Source organism: Canis lupus, chromosome 3 (assembly GCF_003254725.2).
Source record: "Canis lupus dingo isolate Sandy chromosome 3, ASM325472v2, whole genome shotgun sequence".
Classification (NCBI taxonomy): domain Eukaryota; kingdom Metazoa; phylum Chordata; class Mammalia; order Carnivora; family Canidae; genus Canis; species Canis lupus.
The window spans coordinates 14787699-14804268 of NC_064245.1; the positions used below are offsets into that span (position 1 = coordinate 14787699).

Sequence of the window (16570 nt, forward strand, 5' to 3'; positions counted from 1 at the left end):
CTGTTGTGAATTAATTTCTCTCATTGCAGTTACGAGTTTTCATATATGAAGGTAAATCAATAGCTGTTAATGTATTGGCTCCTTAATAGAACTTTATCAACAGCTACATAATGCTAGTTTTACATGAGTGTCATTGTATACTTCTAATAAAAAAATGAATTAAGTTCAATAATGGTTCAAGTTTCATGTCTAATTCATGGAACCAAAGTAAAGCATTTGGAAGTTCATTCTGTAAAAGGTGAAATACTTGCCATTATTGTGAGTACTATTATAAATTGAATTTCAAACTGCAACATGATAAAAGTTTTTTTGGTCTTGGTGATAGTAAAAGTATGTTGTGGTGGAATATAATAACATCATAAAATTTGTAAATAGAACCTATGAAGAGAATTATACTTGAAATATATTGTGATGACTTGATAATTCTCAGTTATACACAAAAATTGACAAAACTACCAATCTAAAAGGAGATATACTTATCAGAAAGTACAAATATGTATATATATATATACACACACACACACACACACACACACACACACAAGATAACCAGCCTTTTTACGATTAAACTGTTTTTGAAGAAAACAAATAACTTGAGCATGGCAGTGTATCCTTTTTCTTTTTGGATTTTAGAAATACTTGAAACTTAGAGGAATTATTGTACTTTATAAATTGACTTTAAATACCTATCATAGGATCCCTGGGTGGCACAGCGGTTTAGCACCTTCCTTTGGCCCAGGGCGCGATCCTGGAGACCCGGGATCGAACCCCACATTGGGCTCCTGGTACATGGAGCCTGCTTCTCCCTCTGCCTATGTCTCTGCCTCTCTCTCTCTCTCTCTCTCTCTCTCTCTCTGTGACTATCATAAATATAAATAAATAAATAAATAAATAAATAAATAAATAAATAAATAAATAGATACATACATACATACATACATACATACATACATACCTACCTACCTACCTATCATAGTGGGCAGCCTGGGTGGCCCAGCACTTTAGCGCCGCCTTCGGCCCAGGGTGTGATCCTGGAGACCTGGGATCGAGTCCCATGTCGGGCTCCCTGCCTGGAGCCTTCTTCTCCCTCTGCCTGTGTCTCTCCTTGTGTGTCTCATGAATAAATAAATAAAATCTTTTAAAAATAAAATAAATACCTATCATGGTGTTAAATAAATTTAAAAATTTATCCCCTAACTTTTTTTGTTGTACTTTCTTCAAAATCGGTTAGAACTCTTTAATAAAAATGTTCAACAAATAGTAGGCAAAAAATTAAAAAAGTCATTTTATGTGAAGCATTTAGGGAATTGAATTATTGAAAATGAAGCTCAGAAATAGGAACACCTTGAAATGTATCCCCATGATATTAAAGAGGAAACTGAACAAATCAACTGATGGGAATTCAAGTGGTGTACAGGTTTAATTGTATAATTCCATAATTGTGTTTTGAAATATCTAGACTTCTAAGAAAAGTCTTTTCATGGAGCTTATGTTTTTTAAAATTGGATAAATTGATACTCTAGTTCAGAGTAAAGTTGAGCTGGGAAGGCATATAATTTTGCATCTAAATTTAGCAAAACATTAAAAAATCAAATATTTGATGAGGTTTTTTTTAATTTTAGAAATTTATAGGTATTTGAATTTAAAAAAAAATTTGATTAAAAGGAAAGACACTCTGTGTGGAGGCAAAAACCAAAAACTACTACCTTTAAGAATACTTAGGTTAAATATTCATATATTTTGTTATTAAAATGAAGGATATTCTCCATTTAGCAAATTGTACTGTGAACTTAATAAATTCCCTGCGTGGAGCCGGCTTCTCCCTCTGCCTGTGTCTCTGCCTCTGTCTCTCTCTCTCTGTGTCTCTCATGAATAAATAAATTTAAAAAAATAGAATTTTTTGAAAGACTTATTTTTGAAAACTGTTCTTGAATATAATTACTATGTAGGTCCACAGATAAAACCATTTAATTGATTAATAAAATTTGAAAATGATATAATTTTACTTTCACTACCTTTTTAATTTTAATTTTTTAAAAAAGATTTTATTTAATCATGAGAGACACAAAGAGGGAGAGAGAGAGAGACAGAGACATAGGAAGAGGGAGAAGCAGGCTCCAGGAAGCCTGACGTGGGACTCGATCCTGGGTTTCCAGGATCACACCCTGGGCTGAAGGTGGCGCTAAACCGCTGAGCCACCCAGGCTGCCCTCTCTACCTTTTTTATTCTAAAAAATGCCCTGGTTTGGGTGATCCCCTCCCTGCCAAATTTCCATCTACAAATCATCTGATTTTTCTTTCTCTTAAGAGTATGACTTTTCTCCCAGTCATGTAGACGTAATATCTTGCTATAAACACTGATTCCTGTCTCTGTTTTAACAAAGATCATTCTGGTGTTAGGATAGGGAATGAATTAGTAGATGATGGAATTTTAACCTTCCACAAGAGCAATAGGAAATGGATGGATATGAGAGATACCAGAAAAGGACTGATCATTTGGCTATGAGATTAGTAAAGAATGTTAAAATGTGGAAGATGATTCCCATTGAGTGACTTGAGTACCTGAGGTGGTAGCCATGCTATTATTAACTATAATAGGGACCTCAAGAGAAGAAGGAAGTTATGGAGAGAAGCTGATAAGATATCCTGGGGACATGTTGAGTTTGAGGTGCCTATGGGACATCCTCGGGAGTTATTCGGTATGGAGTTGGATAGTTAGAACAGGTGCTCCAATACACAGGTTGTAGCAGAAGACTCAATATGGGTTAATTTGTTCAGTGCAAAGACCTAGAGGAAGAGAAAGAGAAGGAGCTGGTAAAGGAAACAGTTGTGGTGTCCAAGATAGAGTTGGGAGAGAAACAGTGCTCTAATAGACAATGGACTGGCCTTTGGAGAAGGGAGAGCCGAGGATTAGTGTCAAGTGTAACAATTAAGAAGGAAGATATAACATTTGGCAATTATGAGGTTCTAATAACTATTAGAGAAATTTAGGCCTTGCTAAGATAGGATATGTTCCCAGAAATAGTTTAGATTGAAACTTTTATATTTAAATTTAATAAACTTCTAAGATATTATAGTCTTTAATATAGTTTTATACTGTAGCTCTTATTCTAATACTTTTTCTACAGACTTAAGATCATCATTTCTTTTTACTATGGCCTTTTTTGAAGTTTTACTTTATACAAGAGTACGTTGATTAATATAGAGTGGTACTTTTTAATGTCTTGTCAAGAATGTCAGTTTTATTACATAATTTGTTACATAGACCCTATTCTAGAAATTTGACTATACATTGAGTCAGCCCAGAACAATTTAAAAATTCCTTTTATTTTTCATTCTTAGAATCTGTTTCTCATTGGTATCCACAGATAAAATTTTAACTTTCTTACATTTTATTTTTACGTCCTAGCTTTTCCTTTTCAAAATTATATCAAGAACGTATTCTGGGGGCACCTGACTGGCTCAGTCAGTGGAGCACATGATGCTTGATTTCACGGTTGTGAGTTCAAGCCTCCTCACACTGGGTATGAAGCTTACTTAAAAAAAAAAAAAAAAAAGAATGCATTCTGTATGTTTAGACTTTATTTAGTAATTAAACCACCTAATTTAAGTGATTTTCTTCCTGTAATGTATGCCTTCACATTATGTCTTACATGTTCGTTTTGATCCCTCAGCTTTGGTATATGATTTATCCTTTAGTAGAAAAATGCTGGGTTCTTTCATCACAATTACAGTCATTGGTCTGATAATCCTGTGAGTCAATCTACACAAAACAAGAAGCTCATATCAAACTCCTGGCAGGTTTAGTTAAAATTAAAATGCGTGCTCAACTGTAGAGATTGTCAAGTGTGGAAATAATATTTGTCCAGCTGGACAGCTTTCTTTTGTAGTTGCTAAATGAAAGTTGAGACTCTGTCTTCTCTTTGAAAGCTTCTGTGTCATGAAGGTAATTTGGACTGTTTGTGGTTTGACAGGGATTATTAAAATCAGATGAAGTGAAGGGAAGCAAGTGTGAGGAAGCAAAATTGACACTGACACTCTCTATTATTTGCAGCTTGGATCATGATGACTATGTTGATATGATAGATTCACTGTTGAGATACGTTAAGCAGCAAATAAAGTAAAAAGCAAGTATAGTGATGGATTTTCAGATTTAACATGAGGAAATCCTAGATTTATTTTTGCTGATTGCTTTTTAAGTAGATTTTCAGGTCATTTCACATGAATTCGGTTTAACCAGCAAAAAATTATCCTTCTATTAAACTGTGGAATTAAAAGGTATATTGCAAAAGCAGTAAAACAGAAGATTAAATATTAGAGAAATAGATTGCGTGATTAAAATAATAGAATTTTAGAATTAGACAGGTCCTTAAAGATAATTTTTATCTAATTTCCTTTTTTTGCAAATGTAACTGGAAAGAGTTTTAAGGTATCACACTTAAATTTATTTGATAGCTTAAATATTAAATTTTGATTTTTCACAAGTAGATTTTCTTCAGTCTTTTAAAAAAATGGTTTGAGATGTTAAAAAGCATTTAAAAATTAAGTCACAATTGTAGATAACTTTTGTTTCAAGATAATAAACAGATTATAATTATATGTGGCCTATAAATAGTACTGTGTACACTGATGAAGTAAATGCCCTCTATAAATATGATTTTCTACTGAAAACATCCTTAATTGAGGGAATTACAGCTAGGACGCTATTTCAAATTATTCATCAAGGATGGTTATAGTAGAAAAATATAATTAAATATAAAGAACTATATATAGAACAAAGTAAAAAGCCTGGAGTTGTTTTATGCATTGTGGAAAATCTTCAGTGGTATTTAAGCAGGGTAGCAAATGATCTGATTTGGTTTATAAAACAAGAAGTTTAGGGATCCCTGGGTGGCTCAGCGGTTTAGCGCCTGCCTTTGGCCCAGGGCGTGATCCTGGAGTCCCGGGATCAAGTCCCACATCGGGCTCCCTGCATGGAGCCTGCTTCTCCCTCTGCCTGTGTCTCTGCCTCTCTCTCCCCCTGTGTCTATCATGAATAAATAAATAAAATCTCTAAAAAATAAAAAAAAAATAAAACAAGAAGTTTAATACCAGTATACAAGTTTGGTACAAACTTGGTGTCCTACATTTCCATTTAGTTCAATTCTGACAGTACTGTAGTTAACAGACTCCCACAAATTCATGGCTCAGTCCCACAAGACATTCCTCCACATTAGATAACAGCCTCAAGTGGCATCTCCAGGGGATGTCTACTTCTGCCCAGCTGACTACAGATTTGAGGATTTCCACAGCCCCAGGTTGGGTTGAATAAGTTATTAGAAAGACTCAAAGAAACTTTGGCAAATGCTGTAGTTCTGGTTACAGTATTTTTGGAAAGGATACCTCTCAGGAATGGCCAAATGGAAGAGTCGCAAAGGACAAAGGAAGGAGGGAGGTAGGGGGAGACAAGGAGCAATAACCAAATATGTATTTCTTATTAAACCACAAGTTTGAGTCTTGGAGACCAAATAGGAGGTTTTTCCCTTTTTTTCAGCAAGAAATAATGTCAGATTTAGGACACTGGAAGCACACAGAGGGAGAGATCAAATTTGAGAGCATTTGATTACTACTTACTATATTAGGGAAGGGAATTTGGTGATAATTTAAGACAGAGGTCAGCAAACTTTTTCTATTAAGGGCCAAATAGTAAATCTTTTAGGATTTATGGACTACATATGGCCATAGCATATTCTTTTTGTTTCTTTTTATTTTTACAACTCTTTAGAAATGTAAAGACCATTCTTGGTTTGCTGGCCATAGGAAAAATAGACTTTGCTATAGTGACTGTCAACTGATTTAAGTTAGTAGGATAGGGAAGAGGAGAGAGAGTACCTAGGTGGTGACCCTGTAATGTAGGAATCTACTTTAAGGAAAAGAATTTGAGTTAAATTTTGGACACGTTGAGTTCAAGGGACTTTTGAACCAGCAATGTTGAAATGCATAGTAAATGTTTGGAATTATGTGTTAAGGTTTTGGAGGAAGAGCTAGGTTTAAGATACAGACTTTGAATTTTGCAGCATAGAAATAATATATGGATGAAGTTACTCAGTGAAAAGCCTGTAGAATAAGAAGAAGACCAAGAAAAAAAAAAATAAGACCAAGAATTCCAGCATGAAATAGACTGCAAGAAAAAGGAAAATTTTCTGTATTTCCTTTCCCAAGTCAGGCAAGGGGAATAAGGATATTTAGGAAGATACAACCTGAGAACTAATAGGAATAGATTTTTTGAGATCTGAGGAGGATGAAATCCAAATGAAAAAAAGTAAAACAGAATTTCTAAAAATTGAAATGCTTTTAGAAAAAAATCTACTCTGGTAAAATTACATAAAAATAAGCTGTAGCTTTGAATGAAGAATGTTTAGGGAAAGTAATAAAAATGAGAAGCAGGTCTAGTGAGAACTCTGTGTGAATATCAGTGTTTAATGACAGAGATGAGAGAGGATGTTTATTAATTTAATAAAAACTAGTTTGATTAAGCAAAGAATAAAACAATGGCTCTTGCTCAGTGGAACAGAGAGAAGATTTATTGTGTATTTCTGATAGAACCAGACCAAAACAAACCCCCAAAACAACTATATGAACTTTGAGTCTCAGAAGGAAAGGAACTGGGCAATTACAGGACCTCAGCAAAAAATCCATGCACCTTCTCTTGGGAGGCTGAATTTAACCTGATATACCATCAACTGGTTCCCTGTTCCATCCTTTATTCCAAATTTAGGATAGTTCGGTTTGGGTCAGATGTCTGTATCTTGGATAATTAGTTATGACAGGAAAGCTGGTTCCTTTGCCATAGAACTTGACCACCATTGTGTATCCCTACATTGTTTATCAGATTAAAAAAGAAATTTGAGCCAGACAGCTACCTAAATTGGGAACTCCTACCACAAACCTGTAAATAGATGTGTAAGGGACAAGAAAGGAACTAGGAAGCGTCATACTTAGGAAGCTTGGCAAGAGAGGAAACGTCAAGGAAGGAGTATCTGTCAGTATCAAATAGTGCAGAGATTGAGTATAGTAGGAATTGAAAAATATTTTGTCACTTTCAATGCAAGGATAGAGGCAGAAACCAGACTGCTCTGAGTTGAGAAGTGAATGAGAGAGGAGATAAAAGGTGAGGAAATAAGGACTACTGTTTGAAGATGTTGGGCTGTGAATAGAAGGAGGTTCTAGGGAGAGGTTTTTGGTTTCTAAACAACAAGAAGTGAACATGTTTACAGTCAGCTGAAAAAGGATCTTGATGACCTAGGACTAGTTAGTGATAATATGCTATTAACAGCATTTTAGGAGAAAGTCTTAAATCCTTGGAACATACTTTAGGACCTACACTTTTTAGAAGCACCAATTTAGATACAAAGTACATACTAAGTTTAAATCATTCTTATCTAGTTATTAGAAGAAAATTCCTTAAAAATATAATCGACACATCTTATAAGCTGTGTTTGTTATTATTCCTGGTTGATACACAGAATACAATTGCCTTTTTGAAAGTACTTGGTAACTTAAACTTTCTACTAATGCAGATGTACTATTTTCCAGATTAATAAGGCTTTTTTTTACTGTGCTTGAAAAGTCATTAGTTAATCCTTAACCCCATGATTTGTGACTATCTTTAGGTCTAATCTAAAAATATATAATGATTTTATGACTTTTAAATCATGTGAGATGTGTGAATGCTAAGTTATAAAAGAATGTGGAAATGAAAATTTGTGTTCACATTATCTTGGTTTCACTGTTGTATCAAAGCAAGAGATGGCGAGGATTGCATATTGAAGATTAGGGCGTCATTAAAATAAAAATATTTTCTAGAAAGAGCAGTGCATTGAAAAATAAAGAAAGCAGTGTCAAGTTTGGTGGGTAAAACATATGACAATTAATTCTGTTTGCTTGTCAAGCTACCATAGTGCAGTCTGACTGATCCTGTCAATTTCTGCCTCACACATTCACATATTTAAATTCCTAATAGAGGAGTTACAAAGGGGATTTTAATAGCCATAACATGGTAATGTGCATTCTTATGGGATATATATTAATATTCCCACTCATATAACTATAATGATCAGAGTTTTCACAATTATTAATAGAAAGCATATCATTCTTTGGTAGAAGTCCTAATACCTAGATGAGAGTTGAGAAGATAAAGAATAGAATATCAAAAAAAAAACAAAAAAAAATAAAAAACAAACAAACAAAAAAACAACAACAACAAAAAACAAACAAACAAAAAAAAAAGAATAGAATATCAAGTTCTTTATTTCCTAACATAGGACTTTAGTGCAAAAGGCATTTTAAATGATTATCAAGAAATTGAGATCCATTTGAGTTGTTTCTTAGTCTTTGGAGAGGCCAAAACATTAAAATTTCAACTTGATGAAAAGAAATAAATTTTTGGTGACTTTGAAATATCACAGGGGGAAGATCTAGCCTTAATAAAATGTATTTTTGTAAATTGGTTTCATAATGAAGGAAATTTATAATGGTTCTAGGGAAAGCTATCAAATACTTATGGCAGTAAATAAGTCACTACATATAAGATGTAAAATAATGATTTTTTTTTTTTTTTTTTTTTTTTTAAGTACAAGTCCATACAGGGAGGCAGTTTATAGCATTGGGATTAAGGAAGCCTTTGAAGCAATCTGAATCCCAGCTTTCCCACTTCTATATAAGTGATCTTGGTCAACTCAAAGAAACCTCTCTGTTTCTACATCTTTAATATGGAGACTATAATAGTACCTATCCCATAGGATTATGGTGAGAATTAAATGAGTTCATACATATAAAATCGTTAGAACAATCCATAGCCCATAAAAATGCTATATAAAAGTTAGCTGTAATTATCATTAAAATTACTGTTTAGCCACCATACCTTGAATCTATGTCTTAATAAAGAAATACAGTGAACTACATAAAATTTTCAAAATTTCAGGAAAGTTATGATATTGATATTTAGTAAAGTTATGGTATTTATGATATTGATAGGACTTCGTGAATGATCCAGGAGAACTACTCTGTGACTAGATATGGTTAGAAAAGTAGAAATGTGCCAGACTGGAAAGAAATCCTGGAAAAAAATTTTCACTCTGCTTCCCCCCCCACCCCGCCCCAATCCAGCTACTCACACCAAACCAGCAATATAACAAATAATGCAAAGAATATAAAGGATACAAAGAATAATAGGTCAGGGATACATGATGTCTGTGAAGGTATGGTTCTCCAATGTCACCTGCTGTTTCTTGTGGAGGCACAATGCCCCCAATCAGTTGCTCTCATATATCTTTTGTTGAGTGCCAAGTATGCCAAGCCTGAGGAGCCAAGGAATGTACACTAGCTGCTTCTTAGAATATTTTAGGAAGCTGAGGGGTTGGGGGTGAAAAATCAGTACTAGGCATCTACCTATTACCATAAAAGAATGTCTTGCAGCCTCACATTTCCTCTTGTCACATATTATTTCTTGCTAAGCTATGGATTACATATAACTTTTCATGTAACAGTCCTGGGGGAGGGAAAAGGAAATAATTTAAAATGGCTCTGAGTGCATGATATAGGAAAAATGATGGTATTAATGAGTGAAATAGTCCATTGAAAGAGTTAATTTGGAGGGAGGGTTTCCGAGATATGCCCTCCTCCTACCATTCCTTATAGAACACAGCAAATTTATAGCTAGAAGAAACCTCAGAGCCTAATAAATCCATCTATCTCATTTTATAAATGAGGAATATGAGCTCTGTCCCTCTTGAGAGATCAAATGACATACTCAAAGTCACATTAACAGAACTAGGATCAGAACTCAGATTTGTTGATTCTTCATTCAACGGTATTTAGAGTTAAATGCGGTTTAGTATAACATTTTGAAACCTGTTTAGTTAAATGTGGAGCATGAATTTTTTGATTAATCAGAACATTTCATTACCATGCTCATTAGAAGTATTTATTTTAGGCTAGACAATAGGACTCCAGGTAAACTAGAGCTGGGGGACGCATTAAGTTCACAGTTTGTAAGTCTGAAAAGGCATTTGACCTTCCTCACTGGGCTTTTCCACAGGGGAGAAGTCACATGGTCCTAATGTTTCCCCTTTACTAACTCATTTGCAGTGTAGATTTCTTCCCATTGGTTGGTCTTCCTGTCTTTTTTTCACTTTTTAAAAATGTATAGTTGATTATGAGAAAGCATGTCTTTGGTTGGTTTGAAGAAAAATGGCACTTTGGATTTTTATTATTGAAAAAACATGGAAAAAAAGATTAAATGAGGTTTCTAATCATTATATGTGTTTATTTTATTTTATTTATTTTATTTATTTATTTATTTATTTTTTATTATATGTGTTTAAATAATGAAAAGGAGGCCTTAAGTTAGAAAGGCATCATTTTAAAATATGTTAAAAGACAAGTGAAATTCCAAAATTACTTTTGTGGGCTTTCTTTTGATCACATGAGATTTAGACTTTTTTTTTTTTTATCGCTTCATTTTAATGTTTTCTGGCCGTGCTTATAATATGTACATATTTTATTATAGTCACTGTTCTTAGGAATTTATAACTCAACTGTTAAAATTTGCCTGTGGCTGAAACTTGATCTACAGATGTTTGGCTTAGATATAACTCTTCAAACATGACTCATTTTTAAAAGGCAATAATTAATATTAGATTGGCTGTTAATACTTGTTTGAAATATTAAGCACTGTTTTTTTTAATCTTATACCAAAAATGATCAGAAACATTACAGGAGAATGAATATTTTAAAAAAAAGTCCTGTGGAATGACAATTTCAAAAACAAAGTTACTGTCTTTTAAAATTTTTCAACTCTCAATTTTGGCTGATCATGGAATAGGATAAGAGACTTCATTCATTATGTCAAATGATGATTACCTCCCCGGTGACAACAGTTTACTAGTTGGAAGTACAGAAACATAAACAGAATGTGAAGCTCTGTCATGACCCACAGCTTCACTGCCACTTCCTTTTTTCCCCTAAATTTTTTTAAGATTGTTCTAGGTTTCTGAAATGCCACTGAGGTGTTTGGCAAGTTACATTAGTACCTTAATAATTCACTTTTTTGTTCTTAAGGTCATAGCTATTTTTACTTAGAGAATTACAGTGCTCTTCGCTTATCGTCTTATTTTTTTACGGTCCCCTTTAGTGTCTCCTCCTTTAGAGGAGAGACTGTCCAATCACCTTCTTCGTCTCCTCCCCCTCTCCCACAGTGTCCAGGTACAGGGTCAGCTGTAGGCCCATGGAGTGCATGGAAGGAAGTGAGAGGATTAGTGCCTGTACTCATACCCATTTGGTGTGTGCTGCTTTGTCACCACAGTCCTGCAGGATCACTGCCATCCTACTGAGAAAAGTTTATATTCAGACTTGAGCATCACTTAACCACAGTCTACTTTCTCCTTTTAATTTATTTCTCATGTGGTCCTATGAATCTCTGAAGAGAGATTAATTTATAATTTCCTCATTTTATTAATTCTATTGTGCCCATGAAGTTTTCTTTTATCCTATCACACAGTATCTTAAACTTGCTGCCTGTTTACCCCTTCACTTACATCTGACTTTTGCTTCTATTGTCCTTCATCACCTTGGAACCATGTCTTACAGAAGCATCACAGATCTATGCTGGTCATGTGAAAGCTCTGAATGATCATCATTTTCGTACCCTGTTGTTATCAAATGGCATTACCTTAATGTATTCTTTGTATTTATTGATTAACTTCTCTACTGAGGTTAGATAGAGAAAATCATGCAACTATACGTATTGAGTACCCTTCAAAATCATGTACTGAACCCCATCTGAATGCTCAACGTGTTTCAGTCCATTATTTTATTCCAGAACTCATTTCAGTGAAAGATATGATGCACATCTAATACCAAAATAACACAGAACAACAGATTTTCTTTTAACAGCATTTGCAAGCACAAATACCACAAAATAATACAAAAACTTTGGTGAAGTGTTCACAGTCAAGAGATCTCTAGGAATTAACATAAGTTTTGAGTTAGATTTTGAGAGGAGTGATAAACATGAATTGACAAGAGAAGTGTTAGGATTGGAAAATGTTTCAAATGAAGACAGATAATGTAAAATAAAAGATTAAAAACCCCTTGAGAGTAGGCATAATTTTTTTAAAGTATTTTTCTTAAATACATAGTTAAAACAAAGCACCACAGGCCCAAAAAGGTGTCACTCAGACCAAGTTTCCAAACTGGGTTTAACACCCAATCTAATTGCGATTTCAAATTCCACCAGAAATGTGGCCTTAACTGGTCAGGAAATTTTTCTTTTCCTCAATGCCAAGAAGCCCTGTCACCTGGGTCCTCTCCATTCCCTAACGAAAGATGAAGGTAATTTTCATTAAGACCCCTAGCTATTTCTCCTAGGAAACAACCTCCTCTGGAACATTCCTTTTCTCTTACTAATAACTCTTGTGCCCCCACGCTGTTCAGTAATATCCTTCCATTTTGTAGAACTCCTGACAGTGCTTCTCTATTTGCTAGATGAAGTGCTGCTGATTGATAATTAGCAAAGCCAGTTAGATCTTCAAATTCATTTGGTTGAATTTTGCTTTTTTAACATGTATAAAATAAGTACTAACTGCCAAAATATAGGAAAACACTAAGTATTAGGAAGAAAATATTAACTGTAGTCTAAATATCTAGGGATACCCATTTTAACATTTTGGTTAATATTTCCACAAAACTATGTTTTGTATGCAGTGATTCATTTCTCAAGAGACCAGATACCCTTAAATTTTAGAACCAAATAGATCCAGTTCAAATTCTACTCCTAACACTAGATGACTGCTCTGTAACATGTGGATGTTAGTTAATCTCTCTGGGCCCACATTCCTTTCCCTATAAATGAGGATAATAACTATTTCATAGAGTTATGAGGATTAAGGAAGATTATGTATATTAAAGTAGCTTGTACATAGTAGATACATAACAAATCATATTGCTGTTTAAGCTGAGTTTTGTACCTATTATGTTTTGAATATGTAGTATCTGAACCATTGAGGCTTTATAGTATTGACAAATTAAGACAAGTCTGAACAGAGTATTGATATATAACTGCTTTTATTAGAGAAGCTAACTACAAAGTATTTACCAAGTAATTTGAGAGTAATTAGAGAGGCTAACTACAGAGTATTTACCAATAAATCCTTATGTAATTCAGAGGTTAGGATTTCTAAGAGTGCCTGGGTGGCTCAGTTGGTTAAGCGTCTACTTTCAGCTCAGGTCATGATCCCAGGGCCTTGGGATAGAGCCCTTCAACAGTTTCCCTTCTCAGTGGAGAGCCTGCTTCTCCCTCTGCTCCCCGCTCCTGCTCTCTCACACTATCTCTGTCGCTGTCTCTGTCTCTCTCTCAAATAAATAAATACATAAGTCTTTTTTTTTAAAAAAAGTTTGAGCTTTCTACAAAACCCTCAACTAATCAGTTTTTTCATTACAAAAATGAAATTTTATCTTCTTGCAACAATTTCTGAGTGGCTTATGATCTGAAGAGTTGAACTACGCAAAATTATTTAAAAATATGGAAATACAGAAGCTGAATTCATTATTAGTATTATTGGCCTTTGGGTTTAGAAATGACTGTTCTGATAATAGCTGTAACTAGTTGAGCTCCTAGGGAGATAAGAGGATCTCAGACTCACTGGTTATATAGAAATCTTAAAGTTTTGGTGCCCTAAGGATGTATGACTTTCAAATTAGTATTTATTATGATATAAGTCAGTATTTGTTCACAAATGAGAAATTATACCTTTTACTGCAAAATATTTTGATGGACAATCTATGAGTATGAAGATTGTGATATTTTAAAATGATGTTTGTGATTATTCTGTATTGGGAACTAATTACTTTATAAATGACAAACCTTGTGATGCCATAGACTTTTATGTTAAAGTGTTTAGTTGGGTGTTCCTTTTTAAAATAAAATCTCTCAGAGAAAACTAAAAGCTTTCTCCCAAGACTACTTCATTGAAGTTCCAGATGATGCCTACGAGAAATGTTCAGCTCTTTCTTTTTTTTTTTTTTTCAGCTCTTTCATTATAGAATATAAATAAGCTGAATTTCTTATAATTAAATAATTGAAGATGAGGAAATCCATTAGTGTTGTAGCCTCTACAGAACTTTTTCTTTTTTTTAAGATTTTATTTATTTATTCATGGGAGACACAGAAAGAGAGTGGCAGAGACACAGGCAGAGGGAGAAGCAGGCTCCATGCAGGGAGCTTGATGTGGGACTCAATCCCCAGACCCAGGATATGCCCTGAGCCAAAGGCAGATGGTCAACTGCTCAGCCACCTAGGCGTTCCTACTCTACAAAACTTTTTAGACAGTTTTTTAAATACTTTGTATTTATCCAGACTAAAACCACATTCCCCACAAGCCTTTTTCTTATTAATATTTATTCCATGTATATTTTTTATAATATATTTAAAGTTCTCATTCATTTATACTGTTAGTCATTATATATTTTATAAGCACTATTTTATGTCCAAAAATAACATACCTCTAAGTAAAACAGTTCACATTCACATTTTTAGTCTATCCTGTTGCCCTGCTTTACTTTTGCTCATGGCACTTCTCACCATGTGATCTTTTATAAAGTATACCTGCTCATGTGTTCTTAAAACAGATAAGAACTCCATGAAGGCAGGGACTTTGGCTTGTTGCAACTACATCCCCAGCTTCTGCAGCAGTGCCACTTATGTATCAGACATTCAAGAATATATACGGACTGACTGAATGAATGATGTGATACTGGGAAAATGCGTATCTTTCTAGGAAGAGTAGCATATGTAATATTTAGTCTGTTATGGGTACTTAGGTTGACGGGTGATAGAGGAACTCAAGGAAAATTTTGCCTTTTTCACACATAAATAGGGCTAGGGGATGACATTTAAAATTCAGAGGTTAGGATGTCCAGGTGAGTATGTTGACAGGAATGAAAGGAAGGTGTTGAATTGTTGCTGCCACCACCCTTGTTCACAGTGGTCTAGGAGGCTTTGTGATTTCCTTTTCAGCTCTTGGTTACAGTGAGAAGCAGCAGGATGTTTAAGTACTCTCTGAGGGGTGCTGTTTTGTTCAGGTTTCAAACCATAGAGAAGTGTGAAAATTAGGTCACACCTCATGAAAATTAAATAACAAAACACTCTGCCTAGTTTAATAATACCCTAGTTTTCCTACTGCTGTATTTCTTTTTACCTATAAGTGAGAATTACTATTTTTGGTTTAGTATCACAACTTGAGGGTTTTTTTTTCTTTATTTTTGAGGAACTGACATGTTTTTTATTCTTATTCCTCAGAATGGATTGTGGAGATGAATATTCCCATAATTCTTTTGACCTACATTGTCTGTTAAATTCATTTCCTGGAGAATTGGAATTTAAGCAGATCTTCAGTGACATTGATGAACAGATAGAACAAAATGCTGCAAGGTAAATATTGGTAATTATTTAAAACAAGTTGGTTTCATATTTCATTTACACATACTTTACCTGGTCTAGTTTTAGTATTTCCTACTCCTAGATCATTTTAGGCTTAGTATCATTAATTCTCCTGAAAAAAATTGATCAGATCCTCCCCCTTAGAATTTAACATGTTTTTCTTTATCTGATTAGTACTTTATTATTTTTTTTTTAAATTTTTTTTTTTTTTTTTTTAAAGACCCGCTACAAGCACCTGGCTAGCTCAGCGGGTTGAGCACGAGACTCTTTTTTTTTTTTTTTTTAATTTTTATTTATTTACTTATGATAGTCACAGAGAGAGAGAGAGAGAGAGAGGCAGAGACACAGGCAGAGGGAGAAGCAGGCTCCATGCATCGGGAGCCTGATATGGGATTCGATCCCGGGTCTCCAGGATCACGCCCTGGGCCAAAGGCAGGCGCCAAACCGCTGCGCCACCCAGGGATCCCTGATTAGTACTTTAAATAACACTTGAAAATAGAGGCACTGTCTTCAAATAGATAAAATAAAGCTTATTGAATTACTATTAATTTCTTAGAGTTGCCAACATTGAAGGCTTGGATTTTCATATGTTTAGCATTACATATCCTCTTGATAGATAAGCATAGAAATTAAAAATTTGAAATTAAGGTATTAAAATAAAGTGGTATAGTATAAGGCCACGGATTGCTTGAGTTGCCGAAAAAAGATCATGAAAAATATATTTTTTTATGTAATGTTTGTCATTATAAGTTTCCTTACTTGTAAGGCTAGAGACTCCATAGAGAGTTGCTATGCAAAGTTGGTCTTCATTACCTACTCCAAAAGCTATGCTACCAAACATGAAGAGTTGCAATAACAGCTAAGTAGCTTGCCATTTATTAATACATGTTTTTTGATAGAAAGGACTTTGTCTTTACGTGTTTGTCAATCCTAGGGTCCGTCATTTCACTTATTTTTATCCATTTAATCAAAGGTTCCAATACTTTACCTCAGGTAGATTTTAAATATGAAAACTACAGTAAAGACTTCTAATGTGGAATGATATGTAGTATTTCCTTTTTAAAATTTAGGATATAGTTATATTGAATCGTCA

The 16570-nt window shown here is 34.1% G+C and overlaps 1 protein-coding gene across 4 annotated transcripts in view; it reads left to right on the forward strand.

The window, feature by feature from the left end:
• Positions 1–16570, forward strand: part of KIAA0825 (KIAA0825 ortholog) — a 388625-nt gene that overhangs the window by 33453 nt on the left and 338602 nt on the right. For 3 of the 4 annotated variants that reach the window (XM_025437175.3, XM_035714787.2, XM_025437176.3), the window contains exon 3: positions 15337–15468. In XM_025437175.3, coding sequence (XP_025292960.3) covers positions 15338–15468 — 131 coding nt within the window. In that variant the 5' untranslated portion in view covers position 15337. Of the gene's footprint in view, positions 1–15336; positions 15469–16570 lie in introns of those variants that run through there. The other variant, XM_049108230.1, reaches the window with a different exon arrangement.